At 40.9% G+C, this 20,638-nt stretch overlaps 1 protein-coding gene across 2 annotated transcripts in view; it reads left to right on the forward strand.

The window, feature by feature from the left end:
• The window catches only part of LOC127574165 (matrix metalloproteinase-16-like), a 188,997-nt gene that overhangs the window by 154,077 nt on the left and 14,282 nt on the right, over window positions 1–20,638 (forward strand). For both annotated transcript variants that reach the window (XM_052022935.1, XM_052022936.1), the window contains exon 8: window positions 8,668–8,818. In XM_052022935.1, the coding sequence (XP_051878895.1) occupies window positions 8,668–8,818 (151 nt within the window). The remainder of the gene's footprint in view (window positions 1–8,667; window positions 8,819–20,638) is intronic.

Genomic DNA, 20,638 nt, shown 5'->3' on the forward strand with positions numbered 1-20,638 from the left:
GTTAGAAAAAGGGTGAGGAAGGCAAAAGATACAAACCTAGAAATTGATCCCTTGTCAGTGAGATGTATTCTGTTTCTGGAATTTATTCCATCATAGTCAATGGGGTAAATTTGGGAGGTAGAGTAGAACACACTGATGCTAATATACAGCACATTTAACATTGTTAGCCAGAGATGTATTTCTAGACAAATGCAGAGTTAGCATTACAATGCTATAAATCACTAGTCAGAAATAAAAGTAAGAGTAATATGTTCTCTGTACATATATAATGAGATTTTTTATCCAAATGACAGGATGAATTGTGACAGATAACAGGAGCTTGATACAGTATATAAATTCCTATAATATACACATTTTTAAATATCTTACAAGAAAATTTTACAAAGTAGATCTCACAATCTTACACATTTTATCTAAATAGGCACCATCATACAAGAACATGTAAAAGAAAAACTACACAAGGAAACAGAAATAATTTGTAGTATTTTACTTTGTACAGAAGTAATCTTTCTTCTCATTCAGATTTTTTATTCATGATTTACCTTGGAATAGATGATGACACTTTTGAACATAATAGCATTGGAATTTTGCAAAATGTGTAGATAGCAGGAAAAAGTAACATAAGTAGTCATAAGTAAAGATTTTCTCGTTTTACTGATTTTCTTCAAATTATCTAAGTTTTGGGGTCCAATTTTTTCCACCATGTTTCTCCATTTATTTTACAGTAGAAATAAAATCTGAATAAGAATCCTGTACAGGCAACCTCTGTGTTACAGCCATTTGGGTAACTGAAATTTGCCCTCACCAAATTCACAAATCAGCACCCAAAAATATGAGATATAGGATAATTCACTCTATGTGAGAAAAGTAAATAAATAAACACAATCTTTTTTTCAACTAGCATTTCTTGACACATGCACAGACTTTGCGTTACGAAAAGTTGCGATATGGACCATTTTGTAGGAATGTGAATCCCCATAATGCAGGGGTCACCTGTGTTGTAATTTGGCAACAAAGAATATTGATGGATCCTTAAATATTTAGTTATGAGCCCATTGCTAAATATTATTTAACATTTTTAAAGAATAATGAACCAAGGCAAGTTCCTACACTATCCCTCATCCCTTATTATTGTTTGGGATGTGAGAAGTTTGCAGTCTTTGCCAACACTAAGCACAACGTCAGTGCCTGAGAAACACATCAGGACTTAGAAGCCTATCTATTAAATTCCTAATAGCTTTACTGCACATCCAGTAAAACTTCAAGACAATAACCCATGGCAAGTGATTAATATATCATCAATATAAAGATAACAGAATCAGTATATTTCTCATAAAATATTAAAAAGAATGATTTTTAAAATATTATTTTGAATAATTTTGCTACAGAAGTTGCAGGAAACAGTACTGAAGAGAGCCTGAAGCCAGCAATTACTTCCACCTAATAGGAATTTGCAATTGTATTCATTATCTACTGTGAAATCTGCTGTTGAGAGGGTCTACCCTTTTTTAGGCAACTCCCCCCCACCGCATAACAAGGCTTCTTCATTGAAACTGAAAAATGTTGAAACACCCATCAGTCATCCAATTTAATGATCATTAGGCTGCTGATGGGTCTGCTCCTCCACACAGCCCATTTGCCATAATGTTCATACATCAATAAAGATGCTCTGAAGTACAGCTTATTACTAAGTTGCAGTTTAGTTTATTATGATTTTTTTTCTTGTCAGGTGAAATAGGAAACCACTTTAAGTGATTAATCAGATATGGGAAAGATGCTTATACTGCAGGATTGGGAGAAAATTCAAACATACTGCAGCTTTTCCTTTTCTAAAAGGAAACAAGTGCTTTCTGAGTATAACGAATCTGCTGGAATGAACATGAGAAAAATTAAGTAGAATGACAGGAAATTCCTTGCAGAATTGCTAACCATGAGCAGTCAAACATGCACCTTCTGCTGATGTTGAGAAAAAAACTGAACAGCTCAGCAACTTCTTCCAGCTGCAACTGCCATGGTCCAGCAATGTCATTTATGTGTTATAGTAAGGCTGCGAGTCATTGCCGGATTGGATCTGACAGTGAGCTGTGTTGGAGACTGGGTGGTCTACAATAGTTACCCCAAGTTGATAATTATTATTGCAATGGAAGATCAGAAAGAACTTCATCTGAAATGCTCTGAGCAATGATGCAAAGCTTAATTAAGGTACTGAATCAGAATTTGCTACTCTTTATTTATGTATATCTTGTAACCACAAAGTTCAGTTTTTCCCTGGAGTTTTATCAATTTTGCAGCATTTTCAGATTGCTATGGCAGGAAATTGTTTTCAGCTGTGTCATAGTTTTTCTCCCCCTCATTGATCTTTGTCTCTGTATACTTATACCTACAGGACAAAGCTCTTGGTTCTACACATTTTAATAGATTCTTTCTCACACCTCTCTCTTTCCAAGAGAATAAGGCTATGATAGATTGGGAAATTATTCAGCATATTTGAGGTTAACACTCCATAACAATTCTGGTCTGGCCTGCAGATCAAATAAGTTTTCCATCAAGAACTCCACATTGTTTTATTTCCTTACACCCAGAAGCCTAATAAGTTTTGATCAATGTCACAGTTGATGAGGCTTGTGGTCTCTGACAACCTGAATCAGCATCACTGACATATGATGTGAAATTTGTTGTTTTGTGGCAGCAGTGCAGTGCAAAGGCATAAAATCTATAAATTACAAAAATAAATAAATAGTTCAAAAAAAGGAATGTTCATGGGTTCATGGATCATTCAGAAATCTGATGACAGAGGGGAAGAAGCTGCTTCTGAAGCATTGAGTGTGGTTCTTCCTGTACCTCCTCCCTAATGGTAGTAACGAGAAGAGGGCATGTCCTGGATGGTGAGGGTCCTCAATGATGGATACTGCTTCTTAAGGCACTGCTCTTGAAGATGTCCTTGATGGCAGGGAGGGTTGTGCCTGTGATGGAGCTGGCTGAGTCTACATCCCTCTGCAGCCTCTTTCAATCCTGTGCATTGGAGCCTCCATATCAGGCAGTGATGCACCAGATAGAATGTTCTCCACGGTACATATATAGAAATTTGTAAGAGTCTTTGGTGACATACCAAATCTCTTCGATGCTGCCTTCTTGAGGCACCGCCTCTTGAAGATATCCTTGATGGCGGGGAGGGTTGTGCCCGTGATGGAGCTGGCTGACTCTATAATCCTCCGCAGCCTCTTTCAACCTTACACATTGGCGCCTCCATACCAGGCTGTGATGCAACCAGTCAGGATGCTCTCCTCTGTACATCTGTAGAAATTTGTGGGAGTCTTCAGTGACATACCAAACTTCCTCAAACCCCTAACGAAGTAGAGCCACTGGCATGCCTTCTTTGTGATTGCATCAGTGTGTTGGGCCCAAGACAGATTCTCAGAGATGTTGACGCTCAAGAACTTGAAGCTGTTCACCCTTTCCACTACTGACCCCTCAATGTGGACTGGTGTGAGTTCTCCTGACTTCCCCCTCCTGAAATCCACAATCAATTCCTTGGTCTTGCTGACGTTGAGTGCGAGGTTGTTGTTACAACACCACTCAACCAGCCAATCTATCTCACTCCTGTACGCCTCCTCATCGCCATCCAAGATTCTGCCAACAACAGTGGTGTCATTGGCAAATTTATAGATAGTGTTTGAATTATGCCTAGCCACACAGTCATGAGTGTAGAGAGAGTAGAGCAGTGAGCTAAGCATGAAACCTTGAGATGCGTCTGTGTTGATTGTCAGTGAGGAGGAGATGTTGTTGCCGATCTGCACTGACTGTGGCCTCCCGATAAGGAAATTGAGAATCCACTTGCAGAGGGAGGTACAGAGGCCCAGGTTTTGAAGCTTGGTTATTAGTACCTAGGGAATGATGGTGTTGAACGCCGAGCTGTAATTGATAAACAGCAGCCTGATGTATATTTTGCTGTTGTCTAGGTGCTCCAAAGCCAAGTGGAGAGCCAGTGAGATTGCATCTGCTGTAGACCTGTTGTGGCGGTAGGCAAATTGCAACAGGTCGAGGCAGGAGTTAATTCTAGCCATGACCAACATCTCAAGGCACTTCATCACAGTAGATGTGAGCGCTACTGGGCAATAATCATTGAGGCAGCTCACTCTGCTCTTCTTGGGCACCAGTATGATTGCTGCACTTTTGAAGCAGGTGGGAACCTCAGACCACATCAGTGAGACATTGAAGATGTCCTTAAACACTCCAGACAGTTGGTCAGCACAGATTTTCAGTACCCAGCCAGGTACACTGTCAGGGCCTGATGCCTTGAGAGGGTTAAGGATGTTCGGATATCAGCCTCCAAGACAGAGATCACAAGGTCAGCAGATACTGTGGGGATTCGCATAGGTGCAGTGTTATTCTCCCTTTCAAAGCATGCATAAAAGGCATTGAGCTCATCATGGAGTGAAGCTTCACTGCCATTTATCACATTAGGTTTCACCTTGTAGGAAGTAATGGCATGCAAACCCTGCCGCAGTTATCATGCATCCGCTTGTGTTGGAATTGCCTTTTCACTCTCACGATGGCCTTCCACAGATCGTACCCAGACTTCTTGTAGAATTCTGGATCACCAGTCTTGAACAGCACAGATCTAGCCCTCAGCAGATTGCAAATCTCTTGGTTCATCCAGGGCTTCTGGGACGATGGGATTGTGTATGTATATCATTTATCTTGAATCCAATGTGGATTTATAAGTGTCAATAACATTCTTATGTATCAATGGTAAGATCAATCCACCAGCTGTTGAGAGAATCAGCAGTTTTAAATGGCTTTTTAACTGAATCCACTTCCTTGGCAAACATGATTAAATAGTGATGCTCAGTATCACTGAGGATTGAAAACAGCAATTCTCCACACTGCAGGATCTCCTACTTGTGTGACCTTTGCAGTCAAATGGAGTACATCGGTCAATGAGCATAGGCAGCATGTTTTCCAATGGAAAGGAGAACAAATTAGCTGCTGATTCACCATGGGCTCTAATATATCCCTTAACTTCAGCTCAAGAATCGCATGTACAAGCAGAAATCAGAAAATGGTTGCCATTTCTCATGGTGCTTCTGTACATTTTGTCCAACATAATTCATCATAGATAAGGCATAGATAAGGTGGATGGTAACATTCTTTTCCCCAGGGTAGGGGAGTCCAAAACTAGGGGGCATAGATTTAGTGTGAGAGGGGAAAGGTTTAAAAGGGACCTGAAGGGCAATTTTTTCACAGAGAGAGTGGTGAGTATATGGAGTGAGCTGCCAGTGGTTGAGGCAGGTGCTATAGTATCATTTAAGAAGCAGTTGGACAGGTACATGGAGGGGCTTAGAGGGATAAGGGCCAAACACAGGAAATTGGGACTAGCTGGGTGGGCACCGTGGTCGGCATGGACTCATTGGGCTGACGGGCCTGTATCTGTGCTGTTTTGCTCTATGACTCTATAATCTGCTGTTCCAGGGCATAAAAAAAACTTACCCAGATATTTCATTCTTCCCTTCCTTAAATGCAGCCAGCACAATCAGAGCTTTGCATCATCTGCCTGGAGTGCAGAGACCCAGATGCCTTGAACAGGAATAGATATGAGCTGATGCATTCTCTTAATGTGGTGTCAGCAGTTCTAGTTGGTGGTAGTATTTGAAACAGACATATTTTGCTTTTCTTTGCTTTGTGAGGACAGAGCAAGAAACCTAATGTCCAGGTCTGAAACACAACCAGTTCTGTCAAGAAAAGTGTCTTGAATGGTGGCATATAACAGTAAAGTTCAAAATAAATAGCGCAAATAATCAAATAAATGAGGTAACGCAAAAATAAAGCTGTTTTAAGGCTGCTTCTTAGTGTTATGCTTCTTGTTTAAAAGACACATTGTAAGCTCCAGGCTAAAGGTTAAGTGTAGATACAAGAGACTGCAGGTGGCTGAATCTGGAGCAACAAACAAGATTCTGAAGGAACTCAGTGGATCAGGCAGCATCTGTGGAGGGAAATGGGCAGGTAAGGAGGGAGCTACCTATCACTTGCTAGCTCTTGCTCCACCCCTTCCTTACACCCTTTTATACTGGCTCTCTCCCCTCTATCCTTCAGTCCAGATGAAGGGCTGACTGACCATTTTCCTCCACAGGTACTGCCCGACCTGCTGAGTTCCTCCAGCATCTTGTTTGTTCCCAAGGGTCAAATATGTTGGAATTGCTATTGGTGGCAAGGATCCTTCCCCAAAATACCCTGCATATCATGAGGCTTAAATCATGGAAACAACTTAAAAATCCATCAGAATACAGAGGTGAAGATTTAGATTCCAGACCTGAGATTCAGAAAAAAAGACTTTTGCCCATTTTATCTGATTTTACCTATTTTTCTAATGTGCCAACCCTTTAACTTGGGTGCAAACCATTAACACTAGACTCCTGTGTACAGGTCACCTGCCTGCCTCCCCAGCTGGGAAAGAACATATAAAAGGGTGCAGAACAGTGGTAAAAATGGCCAGTTTCTGCTAATGTTAAAAAATATACCTTCATAGGCTTGGACAAAGTCTAATTTCCACCCCATTTGATAACAGTTATTATTTCTAGAAGTTGTCATTTTGAAATACTTTGGTCCCATATGGTCCATTATGTCTACATTAGTTGATGCTTAATTAATCTTGAAAATTTCAAGCTTGCTTTACAAAACCTCAGGCAAACTAAACAATGTGATAGCAACAAATGTTAAAATATTTATGACACAATAAAGCCTGCTGAGAGCTCATCAATATATAAAATGTATGAGGTAGGCCGAATCATAATCCCATTACAGTTACTATAAGTAGGGTAAAACTTAAAGGGTCTAAACTCTTGTCTATCTCTTTTTCTCTTACAATGACACAGAAGGGGGCCATTTGGTCTATTTGATCTATTCTGACCCTCAGGGGAGCAATCCAATTTGTTCCACTTCTCTCCTTATTTTCCTGTTTCCCTGCAAATTATTATTTCCAATACATGCCCTTCAACTCTTCTTTATATTCTTTTCACCATTAAAATATACTGAGATGTTGTGACTGACTAAACTGGGCCATACAGAAGCTGTGACTGGGAGATATAAAAGATTTGTATTCACACAGCAGATTTTCTGGAGAGAATGTAGAATCATCTCTCACAATGTTGTATACTTTTTAGGACTAAGAAGTCCTTTTTATACTACAAAGACAATAATAAATAATTAACTACAGTTTCAATAACTATAATCATCTACTTAACTTTAACATTTTGAATGTACACAGGCAACTTTGCAGAATTACATATTTACAATGGTAGCACATCCCAATTAGGAGAACTCCTGGTGGCTTGTCCAAAAACTTCTCAGCACAAACTCAAGCCACCCAAAATATGCCTCTTTTGTTACAGTGATGAGGGATGGCTAGCCAGAACATTAAGTGACAAAACAGACCTGTCCTGAACTGCGCATTGTGGCATGGGCACACCTTTAACGATGTGTTAATACAGGAGAGGGCCACTTAATGCCTTCCCTGATCTTGTCCTGTAGTTTTCAATGAGCACCAATTAACATGAACATTCAGCTATTGTCTTCCCCTGCATGGTTTCAATGGTACAGAATCAGAATGTCCTGCACTCAACGATAGGTTTCGATGACCCCAAAGCATCAGTTAATGTTAAATTGTGAACAGGCTTTATCTCCTGAAGACTGGTTCTTATTTTAATTAATATCCACTGTCCATAATTTCATGACTCCATAATAATCCCTAACAAGAGCAACTTTACAGAAGCCAATTCAGCTACCAGCAATATATGGGATGAGGGAGAAACCAGAGCACCCAGGGGAAACCTACACAGCCATGGAGAAAACATCCAAACTCCGAGGTCAGGAGTGAACCCAGGTCCCTGAAGCCACGAGGCAGCAGCACCAGCTACTACATCACCACATGACCCATTTCCCCACCTGACTTTCAAATTATTTGTAGAGAAGAGAAAGCTTTGCTATTGTTTCATGATACATCTCAGGATGAATTTTCTCCTTTTGACCATTATGTATAAGTTTTTTAGCTGTAGAAAGATAATTCACTTTCTATTTATTTATCTTTTTCCCAGCCTAACGATCGTGTGGGACAAAATTGTGAAAACTTAATTAACCCTATATTATTAGTTTGTTCTCTTTGTAATTGTACAAAGGGCAGGCACAGTAGTGTAGCGGTTAGCGTAATGCTATTACAGCGCCAATGACCCAGGTTCAATTCCGGCCACTGTCTGTAAGGAGTTTGTATGTTCTCCCCGTGTCTGCGTGGGTTTCCTCCGGGTGCTCCAGTTTCCTCCCACATTCCAAAGACGTATGGATTAGGAAGTTGTGGGCATGCTATGTTGGTGTCGGAAGCGTGGCGACACTTGCGGGCTGCCCCCAGAGCACTCTGCACAAATGATGCATTTCACAGTGTGTTTTGATGTACAAGTGACTAATAAAGAAATCTTATTTTATCTTATAACAATACAAATTCAGAAAATGCCACAATGGAGGAAGTAAATATGTGCTTTTGGAGTTTCAAATGAATGAATGAGACAATTCTGAATTTATTTTTCAAACATCAAAATGAAAACCTGACTCTTAATATCAGAATAAAATAATTTACACAACAAAATTAAACTAAAAATGTTATAAATTATTTTCTCATAGGGAGTAAATATTGGGTCTTTAAGGAAGCTACACTGGAACTAGGGTATCCTCAGAATGTGGTGGAACTAGGAAGTGGAGTACCTTCTCAGGGCATTGACACAGCAGTGTGGTGGGAAGACGTTGGCAAAACCTACTTCTTCAAAGGAGACAGGTGAGTGCCTCTACCTGTGCAAGGTAAATCAAAGTGGTTAATGTGCTTTTGAGTTTTGTTCTGGATGGTTTGTGATATCTGTAAACAGTCTTTTACAAGTGAATGAAGATGAAAGTCTTGTTTACTACAGAACTATTTCATACAGATTGATCATGCAAATAGGATTATCATGTTTATACAATGGTGCACAAACAACAGATCATTCTTTAGTTTTATTTAACTCATCATTCAGTGCACATGCTGAGTTTTGGTGGAAGCTTAATCCCCTTGAAAATATACAGTGCAAGTGTCAGCAGATTATTTAAATATTATGTATACTTCCTTTTCTCAAGGTCTCATATGGTGTTATAGCAGAGAATTCTAAAAAAACACAACACAAATGGAATTAGTCTTTCATTGTTAGTTGGCCCTGGTTTTACGAAGTAAAACAAAATTAAATAAGCAGTTTATTTAACGCAACACCTGTTTATTTAGCAGGCACAGTAGTGTAGCAGTTAGCGTAACGCTTTACAGCGCCAGTGACTCGGTTTTAATTCCGGCCACTGTCTGTAAGGAGTTTGTACGTTTTCCCCCGGGTCTGCATGGGTTTCGTCCAGGTGCACTGGTTTCCTCCCACATTCCAAAAGATGAATGGGTTAGGAGCTGTGGGCATGCTATGTTGGCGCTGGAAGAGTGGCAACACTTGCGGGCTGCCCCCAGAACACTCTCCGCAAAAGATGCATTTCACTGTGTGTTTCAATGTACATGTGACTAATAAAGATATCTACCTTTTGAAAATGGAGACCTCATTTTACATCATGCAAATCATTCTGTAGCAACCTTGATTTTACTTTGTCTCAAACGTTTAATGACATAAAATCTTCACATTATAATTGTCAAACTGACACCACATATTTACCAGAGAGCAAAAATGCTGCAGCTGCTGGAAATTTAAAACAAAAACAGAAAATGCTAGAAGTACTCAGCAGGTCATGTAGTATCTGCGGAGAGAAAAATGAAGTTAATGGTTTAGGTCAATTACCTTTCATCAGAATTCGGAAAAGTTAGAAATCAAGGATGTTTCTAATTGAAGAGAAGCGGGAAAAAGAAGAGAGTAAAGAGAATGTGTGTAACAGGGTGAAGACCATGAAGGAGTAAATAACACAAATGGTTTTGGTGCTGACTGCGAGAGGCTGCTGAAGACTTGTTAAATCATAGTTGATTTATTTGGATGAAATATAAAAAGAAAGGGATGAACAAGAAGGGAGAAGATGGAACTGTGAGGTACAACACACTGCAGTTGTTGGAAATCTAAAATAAAAGCAGGAAATACCCAGCAGGTCAGGCAGCATCTGTGAAGAGAGAAAACCTATAGGCTTCAGAGCTGGCACTGGCATAATACATCTGATAATTCTGTTTCTTATGAGTCTGCTGTTAATATGCACAATTTTATCAGAGCAAAAAAAGGATGTTGTGAATAGTCAATCTGGCAATAACAAGTAGTAAGTGTTATTAGGTGGCATATTCACGTAGTCTTTCAAGTAAATATATTTGGATCTGGAACATTGTTGCTGTTGTTTTGAGGTCAGGTTGTCAGAGAATACAGAGCAGTGGTCAGTACAACAATCCAACTATCGTCAGTACCTGTCATGTGGACATCCCTGCCCTCTCTTACCCGGATGATGGTTTAATCTAACAGGTACCTATGCCTGGACCAGGGCTGTTGCTAAGAGGTTATGTGCTGCTCTGGACATCTCCTCAGACTGCAGTGTGGGTCCCATAGAACACTACAGCACAGAAAACAGGCCATTCAGCCCTTCTAGTCTGTGCCGAAACTTTATTCCGCTAGTCCCATTTACCTGCACCCAGTCCCATCTATTGAAGTGCACAATGGACCTGATCTTCATTATGTTACAACTTAATGAGAAATGCAGACAGCAGCATCAGTGACTACCTCATTAAAGACATCATCTCCATCAATTGCAAAGGACTTTGGAACATCCTCATCAAATTTGGCTGCTCACAATAATTCATCTCCACATTTGGTTCATGGTTGCCCACAAGCCATGGTCATGAGCAATGGAACCACAACAAATCCTATCTCAATGTAAACCAGTATTAAATAACATCCTCATCCCAGCATTGTTTTAAAATCTTTCTCAGTGCAATGTTGCATCTCAACTCTGAAAGCTTTCTGCTGGAGTGAACCTAATTTATAGGGATCATGGGAAAAAGGATGAGCCTTACATTTAACAACTACAAACAGAAGTCTCTAATAACCTGGCCCACTGTGTAATATTATCCTGTGACGGTATGACACATGTGACACATGAAAATGCTAGTCACCTCCCATAACTTAAGAGCCACCTCTAAGCGAAGATAGAGGAAATTCATTATTTCCTCTGGTGGTACACAGTACATCTTATGGTCTCCTGAGAAAAGCAACCCATTGGGAATCCCTGGCCCATGATCACTCAAAATGGAGAAGAAGTATTCAGGATGGCATAAGAATCTTATTCATGTATCAGGAGCACACAGAAGCCCAGAGAAAATGACAGAAAGAATGTGCCACCTCCCAAGCTATTTGCCCATCCACACTGTCAAACACCTCCTGCCCCAGCTGTGGTGTCTTCAGCCACCTCAGAGTCCACAGAACTGGAATGGAAGCATGTCATCCTTGATCCTGGGGAATTGTCTAAGAAGAGAGTGTGGAATGAAGATCTTTGGATCTATATAAAGTTATTTCTGTGATACTGAGCTTTTTACCGTATCTTGTCCAAGGTGGGCTTCAGTCACACAAATTGCAATGCCCAGAACCCCAGAGATTACTTTTGTCTCCTAATGTTTAGGTGGACATAATGCTTTGAAACAGACCAGGAGTACCCAAGCACTTAGGAAATCTGATGGGTTATCAATACCACTTCTATGGGAGGTGGACGTGTATAGGAGGAACTGATTGCACCTAGAGCTGGGACCTCCATTTGGGAAAGTTTGCTAGTGGTGTGAGGGAGGTTTCAACTAACTTAATAGTGGCATGGATACAGAGAAATGAAAAGGAGAGAAAATGAGCAAAAAATGTTGGGAAAGATACATTTCCCCAAAACAAGAAATAGAAAGTTTTTCAAAATTAACAAACCAAAGGAATGTAGAACAATATCTATGATAGGTTTACAATAAATGTACATAAATCAAGATGTCTAGAAAATAACATTGTGCAATAACAGAGCCCTGGCTTAAAAAAAGCCATTGACCTGAAACGTTAATTCTATTTCTCCCTCCACAGAAGCTCCCTGACCTGCTGATTATTTCCAGCACTTTTCGATTTTGTTATAAAGAGAGTAAGAATGGGTTCTAAATATTTGTGGACACAAGGCATTCATGAAAGATAGAAAATAAAAGATAGGAGGGAAGTGGCAGCAATGATTAAAGAGAATATTGCAATGCTAGAGATGGAAGATATCAGAATCAGATTTATTATCACTGACGTGTCATGAAAGTTGTTGTTTTGCGGCAGCAGTACACTGCAAGACATAAAGGCATAAAAACTACAATAAGTTACATAATAAGCTACAATAAATAGTGCAAAAGACGAATTATGAGGTAATGTTCATGGACCATTCAGGAATCTGATGGTGGAGGGGAAGAAGCTGTTCCTGAAACATTCAGTGTGGGTCTTCAGGCTCCTGTACTTCCTTCCTGATGGTAGTAACAAGAAGAGGGCATGCCCCGGTGGTGAGGGTCCTTAATGATGGATACTGCTTCTTAAGGCACTGACTCTTTTTTTTCTTTTTCAATCTTTTTATTAGTTTTCAAATTAATGCAGATTGACATATAGCATCAGTATTTATACATGTAATACAAAGAGATCAGGATAACAATCATAGCATAGATAATCATAAAGAACAATAAAATATAAAAAAATCTGTAGATCCAACGATCTCTTAGTAAATGAATATAATATAAAAGAAAGGAAAGAAAAAGGTTTATTATATAATTTAAAAAAACCCAAATCAATAAGAAAAATTGTAAACAATATAAACTAAACTAAACAAAAAAAATTTCAAAAAAAAACAAGCAACAAAAAAAGAAGAAAAAAACTGGGCTAAAATTTCTCTGTAGAAACAGAGCAATATTATGTCGTCAACTCCGTTCCTCCAAGTTGGAAAGTTATTGAAAGGGGATCGACATCATGTGAAAATATTGAATAAATGGACTCCAAAACTCTTGAAGATGTCCTCGATGGCAGGGAGGGTTGTGCCTGTGATGGAGCTGGCTGAGTCTACATCCCTCTGCAGCCTCTTTCAATCCTGTGCATTGGAGCCTCCATATCAGGCAGTGATGCAACCAGATAGAATGTTCCCCACTGTACATATACAGAAATTTCTAGGAGTCTTTGGTGACATACCAAATCTCTTCGAACTCCTAGAGCTGCTGGCATGCCATCTTCATGATTGCATCAATGTGTTGGGCCCAAGAAAGATCCTCTGAGATGTTGATGCCCAGGAACTTGAAGGTGCACACCCTTTCCACCGCTGACCCCTCAATGAGGCTTGATGTGTGTTCTCCCGACCTCCCCTTCCTGAAGTCCACAATCAATTCCTTGGTCTTGCTCACGTTGAGTGTGAGGTTGTTGTTGTGACACCACTTAACCAGTTGATCTATCTCACTCCTGTATGCCTCCTCATCGCCATCTGAGGTTCTGTCAAGAACTGTGGTGTCATCAGCAAATTTATAGATGGCGTTTGAGCTGTGCCTAGCCACACTGTAGAGAGGGTAGCGCAGTGGGCTAAGCACACATCCTTGAGGTGCGCCTGTGTTGATTATCAGCGAGGAGGAGATATTACTACGGATCTGCACTGACTGTGGTCTCCCGATAAGGAAGTTGAGGATCCAGTTGCAGAGGGAGGTACAGAGGCCCAGTTTATGAAGCTTGTTGATTAGTACTGAGGGGATGATGGAGTTGAATGCCGAACTGTAATCAATAAACAGCAGCCTGACGTATGTTTTGCTGTTGTCTAGGTGCTCCAAAGCCAAGTGCAGAGCCAATGAGGTTGCGTCTGCTGTAGATCTGTTGTGGCGGTAGGCAAACTGCAGCGGGTCCAGGTTCTTGCTCAGGCAGGAGTTAATTCAAGCCATGACTAACCTCTCAAAGCACTTCATCACGGTAGATGTGAGTGCTGCTGGGCGATAGTCGTTGAGGCAGCTCACTCTGCTCTTCTTGGGCACTGGTATGATTGATGCCCTTCTGAAGCAGGTGGGAACCTCCGACTGCAGCAGTAAGACATTGAAGAGGTCCTTGAACACTCCAGCCAGTTTTCGGCACAGGTTTTCAGTACCAGGTCAGGTACACCGTAAGGGCCTGACGCCTTGCGAGGGTTCACCCCATTGTTCTGACGTCAACCTCCGAGACAGAGATCACAGGGTCACTGGATGTTGTGGGAATTCACACAGGTGTAGTGTTATTCTCCCTTTCAAAGCGTGTATAAAATGCATTGAGCTCATCAGGGAGTGAAGCATCACTACCATTTACGCTGTTAGGTCTTACCTTAGGAAGTAATGGCATGCAAACACTGCCACAGCTGTCGTGCATCCAATTGTGTCTCTAACTTCACACGGAATTGCCTTTTCGCTCTCACGATGGCCTTCCGTAGGTCATACTTGGACTTCTCATAGGGTTCTGGATCGCCAGTCTTGAACGCCGCAGATCTAGCCCTCAGCAGACTGCAAATCTCCTTGTTCATCCAGGGCTTCTGGTTTGGAAAACTTGACATGTTCTCGACAGCACAGACTCACTCATCCACACAGGTTTTGATGAAGTCAGTGTTGGCCGTGGCATTGTTCATTCAGCTCCAAAGATGAATCCCTGAATATGGTACAATCCACTGATTCAAAACAATCTTGTAAATGCTCCTCCCCCTCCCTTGACCACACCTTCACAGTCCTCACCACTGGTGCTGTGGTCCTCAGTCCCTGCCTATATGTCAGGAGTAGAAGTACAGCCAGGTGATTAGACTTGCCAAAGTACGGGCATGTGATGGCACGGTAAGATATCCAATCACAAACTGAATCTGTTTCAAGGTAAGAAGCAGTGGAGGTAAGGTTACACTATGGACTATTCTATATGCCACATACTAGTGGGAAAGAAATTGAAGAGCAAGTTTGCAAGAAAATTGCAGAGAAGTGCAAAAGCCATTGAGTAATGATGAAGTCCTTCGACTATAAGTATAGACGAGGATAGCAATAACGTAAGAAGCTGAAGAGTTTCTAAAGTGTATTCAGAACTTTCTTGATCAGAATGTTTCTGGCTTAACTAGAAAGATGGTGTTGTTAGACGGTTCTGGGAAATGAGCCAAGCCAAGTAGAGTAAGTATCAATGGGGAGACATCTAAGAAACAGCAATTATAACACATGAAGTTTAGAAAAGCTTATAGACTAATCCAGGGTTAAAATATTGTCAATGGGAGAAGGGCCAATTTCAATGTTATGAGAACAGATCTGGCACAGGTAAATTAGAATCAAAGCTTGGCAGGCAAAAACTGCAATTGAATAATAAGAGACTTTAAGGTGGAATTGTTTAAGCAGCCATCGAGATACAATCCCAGGAGGAAGAAGGCGGTAAAATTAAAGCCGAAATAACTTGGATGACCAAAATGGCAGAGGGTAAAAGCAGAAAAGAAAGAATATGTGACAGATGCTAACATGTTAACCCAATGAGAACCAGGTTGATTACACAGACATCAGACAGAAAGTGAAAACAGAAACAATAGGCAAAGAGAGAACATGTGAAAAGAATGGCAGTAAACATAAAAGAGAATCTAAAAATCTGCGTGTAAACAGAAAAGGCGTTTTAAAGAAAAAGATGTTGCTGGAGTCACCGCGAAGTTAGAAGCAGATGACATTCTGGGTGGGATAAACATTGAAATAAAGAGTAGGTGCTAGAAAGTAGCTGCACTTAAAATGGTCCAGACAGGATGCAGCATAGACTAATGAGGGAATGAGGGAGGAGATTACACAGATCTCGGCCATAATCTTCCAAACATCTGTAGGGGTGGTGCCCAGTGTCTGGAAAATTGCGAATGTTCTATTTTCATTCAAAACATGACTTAGGGATAAATTCAGTAACTGTAAACCAGTCAATTTAACCTCATTTATGGGGAAAAGTCTAGAAACAATAATCAAGGACAGAATCAGTAATCACTTGAATAAGTGTGGATTGATTAGCAAAATAATAGATTGATGAAATAGTAGAGATCTGATGAGGGAAATATAGTTACTTTTGATAATGGACCTCATAATAAACGTGTTATCAAAATTGGATGCCGATGACAACATAGGAATTTGGAATGTGTATTTTTTTTGCACAATACCTCAGGATGACATGATTGTCTTTGACAGAAGCAATGTCAGGAGTATGATATCAGTTGATGAATGAGCAATTGGGGTTGAGGTTACTGGTATTACACTCGTTTGTTCTTCATGGGCAGCCTCAGTAGAAAGGGGCTTCCATGTTTCAGCCTCCCCTTCTTTTACACTGCCTTTTCTATCACCTCTTCTTCCACTTCCTCCTCCCCCTTGTGATATTCTTCCTATCTTACTGCCCAATGGATGACAGCAAAGATAGTTTCTGCATGTTATCAGCATGTGCCTTGTGCAGTAATCAAATCTTAAGGCTCAAGCATAACTTCTCTGAAATAGTCCAGGCAATAAAATCTTTGGTTCTGCATGCCAGTGGCAGCAGGGTTCTCATTGTATGTATGCTGCTGACATGAGTGGGAATTACAAACTATTCTTGTGAATTCTGTCATCCGTGGATAGCCTGTTTATCTCCCTGTAGCCACATCTGAATTGTCTTGATATCTGAAATACAGCAAGCAAAGTAGTCTGCTGCAAAATGTTCTTGCCAGGTTATTGTACATTGACCTTGATGATAACACCATAAGATATAGGAGCAGAATTAGGCCATTCAGCCCATCAAATCTGCTCCACCATTCAATCATGCCTGTTTTTTTCCGATCCCCATTCTCCTTTCTTCTCCCCGTAACTTTTAACTCCATTCCCTGCACTGTCTGTGGTCACATGGAAGTTGCACATTGAGGAAATGGAATCCTCTTGATTTTGGGATATGGCCTGCAGTGCTCACAAAGCAATGTGCATGTAATCAGTGTCATCCTGCACACACTGCAATACCAACAAACTGCATGGTCTTTCTGCCTTTGCTCTCTGAGTAAAAAGGGGATGTACTCATTTCCCTTTGAATAGAGAGCCTCTGAGTGAAGAACACCGTCTTGCAACCGTCAAGATGTTGCTGGTAGTTCCAGCATCAGGTTTTGCATTTACTTAGCACCTTTCATGGCCTTGACTCATCTCATAGCACTTTACCTGCAATGATATACTTTTATGGCACAGTGATTGTTAAAATGTGGGAAATGCAGCCACCAATTGGTCTCTAGTAAGCCCCCACAATCAATAATCTGATACTGATGAAAAACACGATGCTGGAGGAACTAAGCAGGCCAGACAGCATCTGTAGAGAAAAGCAGGTGGTCAATATTTCGGGTCAGGACTCTTCTTCAGGACCGAAGGTAGGAAGAGGGGAAGCCCAATATATAGGAGGGAAAAGCAGAGCAGTGATGAGTGGACAGAAGAGGAGAGGCAGGGTGGGCACAAGGTGGTGATAGGTAGATGCAGGTAAGAGACAGTGATAGGCAGGTGCGGGAGAGGAAGGGGAAGGGGTGGTTTGTGGGGAAGGGGTGGGGGGATTACCTAAAGTGGGAGAATTCAATATTCATGCCATTAGGCTGCCAGGTTCCAAGACAGGAAATGAGGTGCTGTTCCTCCATTGGTGCAACACTTGCCCCTACACCACCTCCATCACCTCCATCCAGGGACCCAAACAGTTCTTTCAGGTGAGACAGAGATTCACCTGCACCTCCCCTAATATTATCTACTGCATTCGGTGCTCCAAGTGTGGCCTCCTCTACATTGGTGAGACCAAACGCAGACTGGGTGACCGTCTCATAGAACACCTGAGCTCCGTCCGTAACCGTGATATGCATCTCCCCATTGCCGGTCACTTCAACTCCCACTCCCACACTATCACTGATATGTAAGTCCTCGGCCTCCTCCACTGCCAGGAGAATTCCAAGCATAAACTGGAGAAACAGCACTTCATTTTCCATCTTGGAACCTTGCAGCCTAATGGCATGAGTATTGAATTCTCCCACTTTAGGTAATCCCCACCCCCCCCCCCCACAACACCCCCCCCCACTTGCTTCTTCTCTTTTTCTCTTTCCTAGCCTTTTCTTTCCTCTCTCTCCTCACCTTTGACCCATCCCCCAGTGGATCTGCTCTCCCCTCCTCCCCCGCACCTGCCTATCACTATCTCTTACCTGCATCTACCTATCACCACCTTGTGCCCACCCTGCCTCCCCTCTTTTGTCAACCTATCACTGCTCTACTTTTCCCTCCTATATATTGGGCTTCCCCTTTTCCTATCTTCAGTCCTGAAGAAGGGTCCTGACCTGAAACATTGACCCCCTGCTTTTCTCCACAGATGCTGCCTGGCCTGCTGAGTTCCTCCAGCATCATGGTGCTTTTCGTCTAGATTCCAGCATCTGCTTTGTTTTGCTAATGATCTGATATTGACCAGATGATCTATTTCTCTGTGATGTTGACTGACAGATGAACATTGGCCAGGATACAAGGAATACCTCCCTTCTTTCTTACAGATCTGCCAAGGGATAATTTACACGCAGTACTGCAACAAATGGAGTGCTGTTTTAACATCTCGTTCAAAGGAGGGAATCTCCAATAGTGCAGGAGTCCCTCAGTGTTTTATCAGAGTGTCAGTCTGGATACTTGTACTCAAGTGTCCAGAATGAGATGACACCACAACTATCTGAGTCAACAGTGCCATTAACAGAAACCACAGCTGAAATGTGAGTCAGTTTCAAAGCAGCCAAATGCATAAAACAAAATTCGCTAGGGTGATCTTTATAACTGTTGGCAATATGGTCCTTACCTTTGAAAAAAATTGCAGATGTTGGAAATCCTAAATAAAACAGAAAATGTTGGAAGTATTCAGCAAGTCAGGCAACATCTGTGGAGGGAGAAAAACCGCGTTTCAGGTCAATGACCTTTCATCAGAATTAGGAACAGTTGGAAATCCAAAGATGTTGTAAGTTGGAAGGAAAGAGTGGGGTGGGGAGCTACCCTACTCCAGGTTTCAGACACTAGAATCATTTTGGTTTGTTCTTCCTCACCTCCCAAGGCAATGGGCATGGCACAGAAACGACAGGGCATAATTGAATTTTCTCTTACAGAAAACTGGCATGAGCTCAATGGAAGAATTTGGCTCTTCCTGTGCTATAATAATTGCATGGTTTTTCATGGTAATAGTATTCATCCGCTGATCGGACAGACCCGAATTGCACATAAAAATCAAGAAGAAGTACTACACAGTAGTGTAGCGGTTAGCGCGACCCTATTACAGCGCCAGTGATCGGGGTTCGATTACTGTCGCTGTCTGTAAGGAGTTTGTATGTTCTCCCATGTCTGCGTGGGTTTCCTCCGGTGCTCCAGTTTCCTCCCACATTCTAAAGACTTACGGGTAGGTTAATTTGGGGTTTAAAATGGGCAGCACGGACTCGTTGGGCCGGAATGGCCTGTTACCACGCTGTAAATAGAAATTTTAAAAAAAGTTTGATGAGAGGATTTGGAGTAATAATAGAACAACTTTTGCTTTATGCTCCCTGCAGTACCCTATTTGACTTTTTGATTGAATGAAGCAAGTTGCTGATGCAGATTTGTTGGTGCCTTCTACTACTGTTTTTTTTGGCACATGTTCTTGTTTTAAATCAATAAAGGATGGTCAGCCATGACTTTCCTCACAGCTGTAACTGCTACACACCACTGTTGATTCATCAGTAGTGCTATGAATTCCTGTTTATGCACAAATAAGATTTTAACTACAATTTTGGCAATGTTGGGCAGTGAAATACAGATTTTTTGGCTTTCATTTTTCTAAATTTATTAACTATAAAGGGCTCGTTCTGGTAAATTCAGCACAAACCTTTGACATCCATTGTAAGATTCATTTGCCACTGGAAACAAAGCTGTTGAAATCATTCTCAGCTGCAAGTTTAATGGGAAAAAACAATGTGAATAGAAAACACCCTGTCTCCTTTCCCATTTGTGCTTAGGCCAATTTTTTGGCTAAATTGACCAAAGGGAACATTTCAAACCTAAAATTTATTCCAGATAGAATAGCCAACGATTCGAAATTCCTGAATCCTGAGTTTACAAAAAGACACAAAATGCTTGTGATGTTATACTTCTATATATACACCTTTTTCTTCCAACGGCATGACAATGATTGAAGATTGGGTTACAGTCTGTTTTACTTTAGAATAGATTTGATGCACTGAACAATCTTCTTTTGTTGCAGTGACAATAAACTAGCAACATGAGTTACTGGAAGCAGACAGGCAATAAAGAAATGGCCAAAAAAAATTTTAAAAATAAGCAACAAAAGGAATGGGAGAACAAAGAAAGGAAAAGATGTTCTGAGAAAACATAAAACATAGTAAATAAGCTACAGGAGGCAAGATAAAGTAGCAAGAGTAAAGCAAGATAAGAAAGAAGAACAATGTTGAGAAATTTAAATGAGACACTAAGAATAACAACTGAGGCGTTTTTTTCTAAGTTTGAAATGTAAATAAATTAAGATTAAATAAGCACATTTACATAGTGTTTGTAATAAAATAACAGGTTAATAGATAAAAGTGAGATGATAGCCATGAGAATAGTCGTGCCCTGATTTTCTACTATTAGGTCGAGCTG

Source organism: Pristis pectinata, chromosome 9, assembly GCF_009764475.1.
Source record: "Pristis pectinata isolate sPriPec2 chromosome 9, sPriPec2.1.pri, whole genome shotgun sequence".
Lineage (NCBI taxonomy): Eukaryota > Metazoa > Chordata > Chondrichthyes > Rhinopristiformes > Pristidae > Pristis > Pristis pectinata.